This window comes from Daktulosphaira vitifoliae, unplaced genomic scaffold (genome assembly GCF_025091365.1).
Source record: "Daktulosphaira vitifoliae isolate Bord-2020 unplaced genomic scaffold, ASM2509136v1 Scaffold_3, whole genome shotgun sequence".
In the NCBI taxonomy this organism is placed as follows: Eukaryota; Metazoa; Arthropoda; class Insecta; order Hemiptera; family Phylloxeridae; genus Daktulosphaira; species Daktulosphaira vitifoliae.
In genome coordinates this window covers 21,437,679-21,453,504 of record NW_026099574.1, presented here as the reverse complement: position 1 = coordinate 21,453,504, position 15,826 = coordinate 21,437,679, and the positions used below count along the sequence as shown (strand labels likewise).

Genomic DNA, 15,826 nt, shown 5'->3' with positions numbered 1-15,826 from the left:
TTTGCCGAGCGACGTCCCTTGGTGGGAAATCGCTACCCGCCGAAGACCTAAGAGCTGTGCCGATTTTTCTACTAATAATAAGGTACCAGTCGTTACCTGTGTAAATACATACACTGTTTTTTTGAGTTTAAAAAAATTAAACTACATTATTATGGTTCATAGAAATTCTACGCGGTGGACCAATTTCAGTAATTTGACGTGTACTCGCTTTCATTAGCATATTTGATTTATAATTATTGTAATGCATAATATTGTGTTATATTCCTAACGTAATACTCGTATTTTATAAGTTAATACAGCAGTTAATAATAGCAGTAATTTTCATTTTATTTCGAATTTTAATTATTTTTTTTAATGTTATATAAGCGAGCACTTAACATAATATTATTTCCCTAAATTTTTGTCACGTTTGATGTGTCTGCCGGAAATGGGAGTGAAAAACTGAGCAATAGTCAAAACATGACCAGGAATATCTATTTCCCATTGCCAGCAGCGCAATATAATCATGAAAGCGTGAAAATTGTATTTTATACCGATTTCTTGTACGATACAAAGTATATGAAATATGTGCACTATCTGCAGCCCTCTAATGTATCATTTGTGTACTCCAATACGTTAACGTATTTTTATTCCGTCGGTTTATTGTGTTTCTCAAATTGTTTTTTTGTAACCAGTGATTTTTCTATTATTGCGTTTTAAGAAAACCGTTCTATGTCTTGTTCGTGATTTTCTATGTACGCTGTCCATCTAACTTGTCATATTCCTTTATATGACAACGCTAAGTCTTCTGCTGCTACGGTCGGCATTCGGTCTGTCATGAATCATATGCGTAGCAAAGAAAATAGCTTATCAAACCGGTCACTGACCGCGAGTATGTCATACATCCTTTTCCCTGTCAACGTGTACCGTGTCGGTAAAATCTTTGATTTCTTAGTAATTTTATATCCGTTGGGTAATTTTTGGATCATATTTTTTATTCAAATTACACGAAAACTGAACTGCCGCCGGTATTGCATATAACAAACACGCAGTTGATACTAAAGTGAAGAAAAACACATGAAACGTTGATTTGTATTCGCTTTACCTACTTGACTTGTTATTTAAAAAAAGACTAATTAATTGTTATCGATGAATTAATTTCAAAAACAACGGTTTTGTTGAACTGAATCCGTTTTTTTTATTGCAAAATTAACAATTGTGCCTTAATAGATAATATTCTTTTTCTATTTCAATTAATTTCTACTTTTTATTGACCTTTTGATGTATAATCAGAATACATTAGCTGTCCACTGCAGGGAATTAATTTAATATAAATGTGTAATGGTTTGTGAATTTGATGTTGTTAAAGCAGTTTGTCGTTCGTCTCGTGTTAAAAAAAAAAATCGTTGCACCGAAAACGAAATCATTATTTTTATTTTCACACTTGTTAGCGACCAAACAGGCAAGTAATAATAAATAGCTTTTTGACGTCAAGGTCTACAAAATTATCCACTTATTAATCGAGGAAACATAATATTAGTTACTGTAATAATAATCAATACTTTTAGATGTTATTATGAAATGCGATGACATGGAACAGAGAAGTTTTTTTTTTATATGATTTTGATCTCGATCTAAACTCATAATTAGTGCACTTGTATAAAATTAAGTTTCGCTGTAATTCAAAACAGTTAATATTGTACAATGATTAATTATTGTACGATATGCTGTAAAATGTAGTGAGGATAAATTTCCTGTTATGAACTAACTATACTTGTTATTGGAATGTAAATACCATAGTAAAAATATTGCAAGAGAATATGAAAGGTTTCTTGTTTGAACTTAAAAACGCTTACATAAGTAAAAAAAAAACGATTATTTACTGTATTATACAAATGATTTCTCAATACTCAAATTTGATTATATTAGTAGTATAAGTATATTGGAGAACTTAATTTGTTTCTTAGAACTTAAACTGTAGCGCCAAGTGTCGAGATAAGTACTTTTGAATCTACTCAATAAAATAATAGTACTTGTTTGTGTATGTTATTTTTGGAATCATCTAAGTCGCAAAGCATTATTTATTTTAGTGAATTTTAATTTAACGAGGGAGAAATAAAGCGATAAGGTTTTGTTTCTACGTATCTGGCAATTAACATTTAACAAATAAATGATTTACGTTTATTCCGATTTTGTATGTCGCCACACTCTTATTTCATAATTGCCCAGTCATTAGTAATAATTGTAATTTTCGTCATTACTTTTGAAACGTTATCAACTCATAATATATTTCCATTGAATTGAGACAATGAAATAGTTATTTATAACTTAATTAATTTAATTTATAGATGAAATAAATAGCTATACATTTAAAATTAAGTGTATTAAAACAAGTTTTAAAATTGTATTTGATTGGTATTTTATACTCCTTCAACAATTGGTCGATGTACTTGCGTTTTGTTGATATGTTTGAATGGTTTTGACATCATCAATAAATCTACATTTTAATTTAGTATAAAATAAATATTGTTACATCCTAGAAAAACTGTGGACACTATTAAAATCATTAGCTTTGTCATCATTAAAAATACACTCTATTAATTCGATTTTAATGATTTTTGATGAAATCAAAAATACTATACACTGTGTGTGTAGGTAAGTTAGAATAAGTCCTTAGATTTCTTTGGGGCATCGAATGACAATACATCTAACAAGTTGTATCTTTATTCGACGTGTGTCGAAAAGAAAAATTATATCTACAGAGAAAGTGTATCCCAATCATAATTGAAAGAAAGCATGACAATACGGGAAAACAGTTAGTCTATACGTATCTGTGTCCTTCGGCATCTCGCTGCAGTTCACATTTATTATTGGGAGGCAAATAGTAATTTGTTTAATTTAAATAATTGAATTACACGACATAGTACGATTTCACAATTTAAACTCTGAATAAAAATAACAACATACGAGTATTATAATAATACACAATTCGTTTTTATTTATGAAAGCTTCCGTAGCCAAAAAATATTACACTTTTATTTGAATTATATTGCCAAAAACAAAACGTAATAAATATCTAGATTTCATTTAGTCGAATGGAAGAATATATTGTTATGAAATGTCATAGTTAATGGAGTATTACTATTTAAATAAATACATACAAAAACAAATCATTGTGTACATTTAATTAGATATTATAGATATAATAGGCCAAGTAAAAACAAAAATAAAACATTATTCCTTTGTTTAATTTTGGCTAATTTAATATTATTGGATTATGTTTTTGAATTTAGACTGATAAATAATTTCAGAGAAATGCAGTTAATCATTTTCCTATTAAAAATACGGAGCCATTCATCGTTTAACAATTTGTCGCGCTTATTTTTAAACCAAAAATGCCAAGTCAATTACAGTCGTCATTCTCTTTTCACACACGACCTCTTTAATTTTTACCTGAAAAAAAAAACTTTTGCCGCGCCTAAATTGAAATAAATGGATACATTTCCGTTTCGCCTCCTCGAGTTCTATGGATGCATAATATTTTTAGACGATTCACGTGTAGTAAACAGAATGATTAAATATATATTTTGAAAAACCTATGGTGGGCAGCAACGACCAGCAGGTAATCGGTGGGTGCTCGATCGTTTTGTGCGGTACTTTATGATAATATCTCGTTCGCATTGCATATGATGATAATAGTATGTGGTGTACACTAATGAATGGTTTCTTCTGATTTTTCTACACGCTACGTTCGAATCGATATCAAAAACACCCGCAGAGTTATGATAAAAACATAAGTAACCGACCACTTTTCAGATTCTTCTCCTCCGGTATATGTTAACGTGTTATTCGACTGATGAGAATTGTGTCTAGTCAATAGCGTTTGACTAGTTTTCAAAATATTTAATTGTGATGTTGCATTAATGTTACAGTATCAGTCGTTTAAAAACTAGGGAACTACTCAAAAACATGCTTTGTTTTCATGGGTTCTGATTCACTGATCGCGTGTTGTTAACAAAAAGTATTGTACGAAAAAATCAAATGTGTTCGACAGTTGTGTTTGTTCACATTACGCGAAAGAAAAATACACTCAAAAAACATTCAACAATATTATTACGGTTGCTGTGCACTCGAATTTTTATTACAACTCGACCTAGACCTAATTTCTTGAATCGAAAACTGAAAGACAAATTATTTTCAGCTTCTTTTCAAGCGACCTAACCTTTAAAAATATGTTACTCTTTTTTTGCGTGTTGGTTTGTTTTTCTGATGAAAAATATCAAAACAGTAATGCTTTTTTTGTGATACAAGAATATTTATTAGAGGCTAATATGGCTGTAGTGTTCCGTTTAAATATCTTTATTTGGGGTTCAAATCGCACCAATTTGGCCGCACGCAGTCTGTATTTTTGATCTCACCTTTTGTTGTCGTTTTACCTTTTTGCTATCCTCCGGTCAATCGTTTTGTCACTTACAATTCGAACGGAACGTGTTAAAATTTGTGAAACTCGCATTTCATTCTCCGCCTGTTCAACAGTACCAAATATGTGAAGTAAAAATATAAAGGGCCCAGCATATGTGTTGTAAACCAATATAATTCCCTGCGTTCACGTTACGAGTTACCATTGATCTCTTTTTTTAAAAACATTTTTCTTCCTATCATTTTGTCTAAGGCGGTGTTGTGTTCTTTGTATCATTATTATTATTATTATTATCGCGCTGTTCTACGCCGGATAAGAGTATTGGATAAAATGAGCTGTAGCGTTCAAGGTGGCTCGACGGGAACACCACTTGAGGAGGTCCATTAAAAAGAGAATTGCTTCTTACTATATATAAATTGTTTATGATAATAACCATTACGGAAATATAACACACCTGTGACCGTTTTAATTCCTTCACTAGGGATCTTTAACTCGGCAAAATTAAAAATTAACCCTTTTTTGTAGTTTTTAAAAATCTATTATGGGATTTTAATTCAAAATAAAGGTAATTCAATAGTTAACGCCCTTGTTTTAAGCTTATCGACTTCATTCAAACCGATACTCGTAGATCAAATTTCGAGTGGTCCATTGAATCTTTATTTATACTCGAGTGTGTTCCGACATTTATACCTTCATCAATAATCAATTTAAAGTCAATTGGTTGACCAAAACTTCTTATGAAGATGTATATTTTATTATTAGGACATTGACACAAGGTTTCAACAACCTAGTGATAACCAAACTGTATTATAATTTTATCTGTGTATTTAAGTTGGCAATTTTAATATAATAAACTACTTATATATTAATATTTTATTTTTCAGGCTCATGTAGTGTCTGCATTTGAGCAGTCCTTGTCAAATATGACCCAAAGACTTCAACAATTGACAGCAACTGCAGAAAAAAAAGTAATTAAATAAAACATTTTGTTTTGAAAAAATCATAGTTTTAATTTTTGTGATGTTTTCAGGATCATGAACTCCGTGAACTACGTCACACTATAGAAATATTGAGAAAACAAAATGTTGAGTCCAATAATTTGATAGGAAATCAAACTAATGGAAATCATCAAAGAAGACACACAATTAACTCTACTGCTGACTCCAGTACTGGTAAATACATGTTTTTTGTGTTGCTCGCATTTTGTATGTCTGTAGATTTACATAGTGCTTACGCTTGGATTTCTTAAAATTTGTGTTTAGGTAATAACATATCACGTCAATTGTCGACAGATTCGGTTTCAAGTTTAAATTCTTTGTCTTCGGCATGCAGTGCATCTAGTTCAGCCCAACAATCTGAAGCTGATAAGAAGAAGAAAAAAGGATGGGTAAGATACATTTTTTAGTTAGCTACATTTATTTGTTATTATCAAGATAAATGTAGAAATGTAAATATGTACTATTTTTTTAAAATTCCACATAATCACAATAGAACCATCAATTGACTTTAAAAATTAAAAAAATAACCCTATTTTACCTTCTTTAGTTTTCCTGTTTGCATATTAAATTAGAATTTGTATATGCACATAAAAAAATTAAATATTAGTATTAATTTGATACATAAATAGAAAAACTGCGTAGGCGAAATAAAAACCCAAAAAAATTAGATTTTGAGGTTATATAAGGACTACTCTATATGTATATACATATAGGTACCACTCGAAAAATTTTTACCTCGTACTTATGCGATTAAGCTTCATAGAGAATAAAGAAAGTGAATTAAAGTTTCTTTTATATCCCCTCCCTGATTAGTTAATTCATGACTATGTTCCTGATTGTTAATGTTTTAAAATATTTAAGATGTTTGACTTACTATAAATGATTACTGATAATTTTTATACATTAAATTTGTACATTAAGTTATATGAAATAGAAATTTTTTTATTATAGTTGCGTAGCTCTTTTAACAAAGCATTTTCACGCTCTAAGAAGAATCGTAGTAATTCTCTGTCAGATGCAGAAGAAGCGCAAATTGCTCGTTCACATCAAAATACATTCCTCTCAGATCTTTCTGCACCTTCATCACCACTTCTTAGTACTTCTCATATGAATGGATTAGGAATAAAAAATTATCATTCCTCTACCACGTTAGTTATAGTTTGTTTATTATATGAAATATATTTATACATTTTTATATTTAAATGATTATTTTTTTTAGGAGTTTGTATGATTGTGATCGTGTAGAGCAAGATTCAAGCCCTGAACTATTAGACCAACTAAAAAAGCAACTAAGAGAAAAAGACCTTGTGTTGACAGATATAAGATTAGAAGCTTTGAGTTCAGCTCATCAACTTGAATCGCTAAAGGATACAGTTATTAAAATGAGAGTATGTAAAATAAATCGTGCATATATATTTCTTTTGTAAATAAATGTTTAATTCTTAATTTTTTTCAGAATGAAATGTTAAATCTAAAACAAGACAATGAAAGATTACAAAAAATTGTAACTAATCAATCTCTCCAATCAAGTTGTAGTTCCTTATTATCTCCTCCAATATCAAGTCATACTCAAGGTATTTTTTAAATTATTTTTTTTATTAAATAATGTTTTAATTAATTTGATATTTTATGATTTCCAGGTGAAGAGTCTACAGAATCATTAATAAAATCAGTAGACTCTGATGCCTGTTTAGTTCAAGTTAAAGTGTTCCTAGGTAGTCACGGTAATTATAATATGTATAATGAAAATAAAGATAAAATGTGTATCATATGTGCAATACCTGTTTCTCCAAATACAAGATGGGATATGATAGATCATCTTGTTGTTAAAGGGTTTAAAGTAAATACTTTTACTGTATATACATGATGAACTCTTAAAATTAATGGCTTTAATTTATAGGATTATGTAGAGCGTATTGATCCGTTAACAAAACTTGGACTCTGTAGCGACTCAATATGGAGTTATCATGTTGATAATATAGTTCGTTATACATCAAACTCATTAGATAATAAGACACCTAACAAGACTCCTTATGAATGTTTGGCTAATAGCTCCCATATATCTATTTGCTTAAAAGGAGCCATGCATTCTGGAAGTTTGGATGCATTAGCTTTCAACACGTTAATACCAAAAACCATTCTTCAAAGGTGAAGTATATTCTATTCAACATCAATTCAAATTATTTTATATCATGCTTAAATTTATTTATAGGTATGTATCCTTATTAAGTGAACACCGTAGAATCATTTTATGTGGACCTAGTGGTACTGGTAAAACTTACTTGTCAAATATGCTTGGAGAATTTTTAGTTATAAAAATGGGTAAAGAGAACAACTCATCCAATATTGTTACTTTCATGTTAGTAAATAATAATTAAATAGAAAATAATCTAAAATAAAATACTCATATCATCAAATGTTTTTTTCTAGTGTTGATGATAATACCAACAAAGATTTGCAACAGTACTTATCTGGAATTTCTGATCAAGCTGATCGTGATTCTTCTAAAATTCCAAGCATTGTGATTTTAGATAACTTACATAAAGCTCTTTCTTTACCAGATGTGTTCAATGGATTCCAAAGCCCTAATTGTCCTTATATAATTGGAACAATTAATCAGTCAACTTGTTCTACTACAAGTTTGCAATTACATCACAATTTTAGATGGGTGCTATGTGCTAACCATATGGAACCTATGAAAGGCTTTCTTGGTCGCTATCTTAGAAGTAAACTAGTAGAGCATGAGTGTCGACTTGGCCAAAGAAATACTCAGCTCAAAAAAGTCATTGATTGGATTCCTGAAATTAGAAACCATCTAAATCAACTTCTTGAAACTCATAGCTCATCTGAAATTACTCTAGGTAATTTATTTATTTTTTTATATAACATTTCTTTGATGAATATTTTTTATTTAAACCTTTAGGGCCTGGCATGTTTATTTCTTGTCCAATGGAACTAGAAGCTTCTCAAAAATGGTTTACAGACTTGTGGAACTATTCTTTAGTACCATATATTATGGAAATGGTCCGTGAAGGAATAAAATTGTATGGTAAAAGAGCTTCATGGAAGGATCCTACATCTTTTATTATCCAATCATATCCATGGTCGAATATTGCCCATAAGACTTTAGAATCATTTATTAGAATTAGACCAGAAGATGTAGGATATGATATGGAACAAGATAATGATCCTTTGGTAAATTTTATCTTATTCTTATAGTTTTATTGTCAAATTATTATATAATTGGCAATTTTCTTTCATACATTATGTGACAGTAATTTTTATTTTACTTTCTTATGATATGAATAAATTATTGTTATACTTTTTCTTTTTTAGTTAAACATGTTAATGACTCTTCAAGAAGCAGCAAATTATTCTAGTCCTCAAAATGATAATGAAATAAGTTTGCCTAATGGTACTGGAACATTAGCAACATTGTGAAAAGGTTTTTCATTATATATAGTATAATTGATTGTTTGTGATTTTTATTTTTTAAGTTTACTTTACCAAATGAATTTTTGGTAAATTTTCCCAAAGACGTTGTTTTTACCAAATACTTGAAAATCTGCAAAGCCAGCAGTCGACTATTTTTTTCATCAATTAAATTTATTTTTTAGCTCAACATTTTATAAATATAAATGTAATAACTTTATAAATATTAAATTATTTTAAATGAAATATTTCTAAATATTTTTATAATTATTTTATTTATGATAGACAATAACATTTATGACTTATTATATAAAATCCGTGAGTCTGTTTTTTTATTTAATTGATAAATATCTAATTTGTATTAATGAAATATTAATTCTCTTTTAATAACTATTATGTCTTATTTTTTTTAAGCATTGGAATTTAATTAAAAAATTAAAGAACATCTATGTGTTCCATATCTATTTTATACAATATACATATTTATATTATTAATTGAAGACATCAAAAATAATTTTTACCAAAACCAAAGTTTTTTAACAATATACATTAAATAACAATTAATGATCTTTATGTTGTTAATAATTATGATAACTATGTATACTTAATAGCTTAAATAAAATATTTTCTATTGTATATTGCTGCATCACATTTAATTTGTTTTATTTAAAACATATTTACTATTGTAAATTGAAAAATGTGTATAAAAATACTCCCGGTGCTTCTTTTTTTAATTTTAAGATTTGCTAATAATTGTTTTATATGATTATATTTGTATTATAATTGGCAATAAGTATTACCTACCTTGCTTCATGTACTGTTATAAACTTGTTATAGAGTGATTTTGTATTATATTACTACTAAATATTTTTTATTTATTTGTACATGTTTATTATTATACATTTTAGTATAGTACAAATTTCTCGTCTGTTAAAAACTATTAATAATTTAAACTACAATAAATCTTCAATTTAAAAATATTTTGTTTACACTTAATTTTATTAAAATTAACAATTAATAATTAAATATTAATGAAAAACTAAATGTATCTGTGGTAATGAAATGCAAACTTTTCAAAAAAAAAATTAAGGTGTTAATTAAACATAATACTTAAGGTATACATTGTTTTCCAGAACTTGTTATTTTACAATATCTTGTGCCATTTTAATGATACCCGTTAGAGGAGAAGTATCTTTGTTGGTTAAAAAGTTCTATAACATAAATTAATTAATATAATTATAACATAATCTAATAATTTCAAACTGTTTTAGCTTTTTAGTCTACTTACAGAATTAGAATTATGATTAATTTGTAAATGTGGCGACACATCAAAAGTGAAATTTTTAAACAGTGCATTAGTGATCATATTGGGTGAATTTTTTACTAAGTCATTTTTGATGTTTACTTCACTGTCAAGTGAACAATTAATAAATTCATTTTTAATTTGTTCTAGTTCTTCTAGGTTACTGACTAAACTGCTCTGTGATTTTATAGATGGCTTAGTACTATGTACAGAACTAAATGACATATCAGATAACTTTTCTTCTATATTTTCGGTGTTATATAATCGCCATATTTTTTGTTGACTCAAAGATACATCAGCATTGCAATCTGAATTTTCAGACTCTATAGCTAATGCCCAATCAAAGTTTTTCTTTATATTATTCCAAGAATCATTGCTAGTATCACACTCTATTGTGTTGTTTGAACCATTTAAATTATTTATATTACTTTTGTAAATTTGACCACATTTTATAAAATTATTGCTATTATCTAATTTTAAAATAGAATCCGAATCTGAAAATGACATATCACTGAAATTGTTCGCTGCAGTACATATGCGTTTAGTTGCGTTAACTTTAAGATCAATTGTATTATAGTCGTTTGAAATTTGATATGAATCATTTATAAAATTTGATGTACTGTTTGTAATACTTAACCATTGCTCTTTCAATTTTCGAAGATCCAAACTGATATCCAATTGACTATCGCTCGAGTTTTCTATGTCTGATAATATTTTATCTTTTTTTTTAGTATATCTAAGTTGAGTAGACATTTTCTTAGATTTTCTTGAATTGCTGCCTCTCCAAAGAACGTTATCAGTTGCATATTTAGATACAGATATTTTTGAAAGATTTTTTAAAATATGAGAATGTGGTATTGTTTTTTTTAAATCATTTCTCGATAAAGAACTAGACGGCGTTTCTAAAAACATTTCTCTAACTCTGTTATTTATTGTGCTAGGCGTATAACAACTGATGTATGAATGTTCTTTTAAGTTTTGAGTGACTTCAAACATTTCGACACTTCTGTTTGATAATATTTCTTTTGACATATTTTTCTTTTCTTTTTCTCCGTTATATTTTGTTAAATTCTTTAAATCAAAACATTTCAAACTACTAGTATCATTATTTTCTGATGAACATTGTCTAAGGTTTTGTTTAAATGTACTATACGATGTAATTGAACTGCTCAGGCTTATGTCATGTCTCCTCTTTTTAATTAATGACGATCGATGTGGACTTTCGATTTCTTCTTCAATCAATTCAATGGAGTCATTAATTATTGACCTTGTACTAACATTCTTTATTTCATAGCTCATATTTTTATCATTTATATAAGTTATTAGTTTTGGTGTAAAAACATTAATCTGGGATGATTGAAGTTCTTTCTCAAATGTTTTCTTTACCTCAATGCTTTCGTCATAACTTCTTATTTTTGTCGTAGAAATTGATTTCAAACTAAGGTTAATACTTTCAATAGTATTTTTGTTATTTTGTAAAATGTTACTGTAATTATTATTAATAGTTGACAATGAATTTTCCCTTGGCCAATAATTTTTCCTGATAGAATTGTCATTTTGGTGTGAATCAAATGATTTCTTTTGCAGCGAGCTTGAAATAAAACTTTGAACTAGCTTATTTGTTTCCTCGTGGAGTTCAATTGATGATTGGATACAACTGTTACTATTTTTTGGTGATTTTGTTTTATCAGTATTAAAAGATATAATATCATAATTTTCACGTCCAGTTAATTTTTTTGAAATACATTCGCTGTTATTTTCGTAAGCTGCAAACATTTGTTTTTGTTTGCAAAATGTTTTAAAAGATTCCTGATACAAAATTCTTTTTATTTTAGATCCTACAATTAAAAAAATTATTTTAATTTATTTTTTCAAACTAAATAACAAAGCAATATCTTAATACTATGTATTTACCTTTTCTTTTAAAATTTTTCATTGGATAATAGCGCTTATATTTTTTATACATGTTTATAAAATTCCTTAATATGAAAATGAGTCATAAAAAAAAAATTAATACAACTTTAAAATTTAATATAGAAATACAAATATATTTCTTTTAAATGTTTAAACTATATGATTTAACACCCAGGTGTGTAAAATAATTTGGTTTCAATGAAACAAGTTTTAATTGTTTAATATGTCAATTTAAGTTTATTTGAAATTATAAAAGTATAAGAAATTTTTTTATTATGAATTTACCAAAATAATGAAATAGGTAATTATCAAATTTTACTTCCCTAAAGAATAATATTTTCCAAATTTATCCAAGTATTGAAAAAATCTCGCTTCTTTTTAAATAAACTTACCTGAATTTATAGACACAAAAATCATTTGATCATAGGTCATTTCGCCTATTTTAATATCTTATAATTTTTATTTTAGTAATATACAATCTACTACAAATTAGAACAATAAGTATAAAAGCTAGGAGTTAAGTTGTTAGTTATGCTACGTATGAAAGAAGACAGTATGCTACCTATTGATAGTATAGCTTTTAGGTATGAAAAAGATTTACTGTAAGATTTTTTTTTAAATTTAATTCAAGTTAACTCTGCTCCAATTACACTCAAGACATCTATATAAGTCTTAATAATCTTTATAACAATTAAAAAAAATTATATCCTGAATAATTAATATAATTCAAACATATTTCAGCTATTGGCTATAACTTTGAAATCTAGTCCACAAAATACATAAAAATGTAATAATTTACATGTTACTTGTTATAATGAAATAAGTTTAATAATATGTATTACCAGTTACTAAGTAATATTGAATTAGCTTTTGAATAAATAAATAAATAAAATATAAACCTACTTATCTGGTTCTCCGCATACTGTTGGGATTCCAAGAGATTTATATGTTTTTCCAATTATTTGTTTATATGGTAAAAAACTGTAACAAGTTTTTATGTACGCAATGCTTTTATGAAATATATCATCAAGCGGTGAATATCTCTTATGTTTGGGAATATTGAAATGTATAGCCCATATAAATGGTTCAATTGGGACACGACAAATGTTATTATTGTGATTTTTAATAATATAATTTTTAAATTCTTTTTCTTTTAACATTAAATCTAAAATTTGCTTTTCGTCTAAAATATATATAATATTATTAATATGATTTGTCAAATAATATACTTTGAATTCATTAAAATTAGATCACTATTCATAAATTAATAATACATTTTTATAATTATTATACTTTAGACTTAGTAAGAATGTCAATATAAATTATTGATTTGAGGTATTCATAAATATTTTAATAATTTTATTGGAACAGTGTAAATTATTGTAATAAAGATAAAATTGTTACTTTAACTTTATATTATGAGTTGTGATAACAATTTTTATAACATTAAATCCGATAATAATTTTTCTCTAATTTTATTTCTTTAATTTTGCATTCTTAGACTACTATTTAATAATAGTATTATCAATACTTTATTATTAACATATATAAAAGTAACAACGGGAGTGAGTACTATAAAAGTTCAAGTTTTTTAAAAACTTCCAAGTTAAAAATGTTAAGACTATAAGTTATGATTTATAAATTATATATAATAATGTAATATTTAATTTACATGAATAGTATAAGATACTGTGCAATTTATAAGAAAGCATTGTTTTCAAAAAAGTAATAGTGCGCATTTTGTTTGGGGGAATTGTGTGCATTTATTAAACGTTGATGGCCAAATTTAATAAAATATATCTTCACATTTCGTTAGACGAAAATGTAAACTATTAATTATAGTATAAGTACAAATTTAAAAGAATAATTTAGATCTATCCTTTATTTCGGCTTTAGTAAGTTAAAGTAATTTTTAAAACTAAAATGGATTCTGATTAAGAAGACTTAAGTACTTTGTTCATCTTATGAAATAGTTTCTATTTAAAATGATTTGTGATGATTCTAAATTAAAAAAAATAAGCGCGCATCATTACTCTGTATACTTAATAATAATGTCATGCTAATTCCTACTTCACAATATTTTATTAAGGTATTAATTATGAAGTAATTAGTTAAGAAAGAAATTTTTGAAATTGTTTTAATGTCGCTCAGTAGTTAATCATTAAAATATTTTTTTTAGCTAATAAATAAAAAATTCAACATACTCTCACATGTATCAAATATTCTGACTTCCATAAATGTCGTTTTTTAAATTTAGTTTTCTTAGTTTACTTTAATTAGCGTTACTGATTTGAGTTATTTACATAAATATAAATCATTTAATAAATTATTAACGGTAGTTCATAAAAATGATTTTGTTCTTCCATGCATATTTTCCTCTATATAAAATTCTGCGGTTTAGAGTAATAAATATTCTAGTAAACAAAACTATTGTCAACTTTTAAATTCAAAGAGTTAATAAATAAAATTTGTAGTTATTATTTATCTTAATAATACATTTTATTGCATAATTAAAATATATACAGTTATATAGCACAATAAATATAATAGCAAAGTGTTTATGAATAATGTCAAATATTGATAGCCAATCATGGGTATAAATTATAACTATAGTATAACATCAAATTTTTAATCCACCAGTAATTTTATTAAATGTGTATTTTTAGATTAAAATTTGTATTTTAAAAATGTATAAATTATTAAAAAGTTGTAGAGATATTTAAAAAGTAATTGATAATACATAAATTAAAAATGTATTATGGTTTTGTTTATTTTATTTTTAGAACATTTTATTATATATTATAGGTTGTTATTTCAGATACTCCTTGATTAGAAAAATTATTTTTATTTTCATTTAATGGAAAGAGGAACACTGGGGTAATCATAGGAAAATATGGGTGTCATATCCTCTTATGACAATTTTTATCATATTTATATATAATTATTTTAATTATATGGCAAAGAGAATTTTTTTTTCGTTTGAACGAGAAGTGAAAAAGTTTTTTATGTATATCCCTCTCTAAGAATGAACTCTAATTATGCCATTGGAGAGAAATTTTTGAAATATACATATCCTATACTTTCTATACTGACTAATTTCTTTTCCTTGATACAATTTCAGAATTTATATAATTAAAATATTGTTTATTAGCACTTTTACAAAAAAAAAATTTTGTCAGTGAGTATACAAATTTTATTTTTTAAGTGAATACAAAATAAAAGGTGTTGTAATTTTGTGTTTCAAAACTGTACAATTTTTCAAAAAAGAACATCTTAAATATTTATCTTTGAATTAAATCTAAATTAATGATTTTGAAAATAAACTTGATTTTATTTTTGGTATTATTTATTTTGATACCGTCATGATGGTATCAATTGACACTAGACGTGTCAATGGTAGTTTTAGTGGTAAGAGCGAGGATTGGAGATTAGAACTCCTTAGATACCGATATTTTAATATTGTTTAATAATTAGAGCAAGACTAATATGTATTTCTAGTTAATTTTATTCTTTAGGAACTGCCTAAAAGAATGTTGAAAATTCGCAATGGATACGGTTTGGTACATCTTATACATTTTCATACTATTTTTTGTTTAATAAATTTTCATTTTGGTTTTTAAAGTATGGTTAACAACATTTTATTTTTTAATTTTAAATTTACCGCTCTTTTTATAAACCCACGAAATAGAATCTCCCTGGTATTTAAATGAATCGATTATTTTGTTTCTTTTGAGGTAGTTATGTTTTAGAACGGAATATTAACATAAACCAATTACCAGG

General features: G+C 26.5%; 2 protein-coding genes across 5 annotated transcripts in view; one reads left to right on the top strand and one right to left on the bottom strand.

Annotated features, from left to right (window-relative positions):
• Nucleotides 1–9,807, top strand: part of LOC126901908 (protein sickie) — a 61,135-nt gene extending 51,328 nt beyond the window's left edge. Inside the window, exons 26-37 of one of the 2 annotated variants that reach the window (XM_050678834.1) lie at nt 5,284–5,367; nt 5,430–5,571; nt 5,692–5,786; nt 6,349–6,545; nt 6,617–6,785; nt 6,854–6,971; nt 7,038–7,237; nt 7,298–7,545; nt 7,610–7,756; nt 7,828–8,258; nt 8,321–8,592; nt 8,734–9,807. In XM_050678834.1, the coding sequence (XP_050534791.1) occupies nt 5,284–5,367; nt 5,430–5,571; nt 5,692–5,786; nt 6,349–6,545; nt 6,617–6,785; nt 6,854–6,971; nt 7,038–7,237; nt 7,298–7,545; nt 7,610–7,756; nt 7,828–8,258; nt 8,321–8,592; nt 8,734–8,838 (2,208 nt within the window). In that variant the 3' untranslated portion in view covers nt 8,839–9,807. Of the gene's footprint in view, nt 1–5,283; nt 5,368–5,429; nt 5,572–5,661; nt 5,787–6,348; nt 6,546–6,616; nt 6,786–6,853; nt 6,972–7,037; nt 7,238–7,297; nt 7,546–7,609; nt 7,757–7,827; nt 8,259–8,320; nt 8,593–8,733 lie in introns of both variants that reach the window. The other variant, XM_050678832.1, reaches the window with a different exon arrangement.
• LOC126901911 (probable cyclin-dependent serine/threonine-protein kinase DDB_G0292550) lies at nt 9,766–14,361 on the bottom strand. Of its 3 annotated transcripts, XM_050678837.1 has the most exons (5): nt 14,251–14,361; nt 12,950–13,229; nt 12,047–12,111; nt 10,118–11,970; nt 9,766–10,040 (listed from the first exon to the last, which is right to left on the bottom strand). In XM_050678837.1, exons 1-5 carry the CDS (start codon nt 14,279–14,281, stop codon nt 9,969–9,971), a joined length of 2,301 nt encoding a protein of 766 aa, XP_050534794.1. In that variant the 5' UTR covers nt 14,282–14,361; the 3' UTR covers nt 9,766–9,968. The 3 variants fall into 3 exon arrangements, with proteins under 3 accessions (XP_050534794.1, XP_050534796.1, XP_050534797.1); XM_050678839.1 differs by lacking the exons at nt 12,047–12,111; nt 12,950–13,229 and having other exon boundaries at nt 14,251–14,346; XM_050678840.1 differs by lacking the exons at nt 12,047–12,111; nt 14,251–14,361 and having other exon boundaries at nt 12,950–13,055.
• Nucleotides 14,362–15,826: the final 1,465 nt, after the last annotated feature.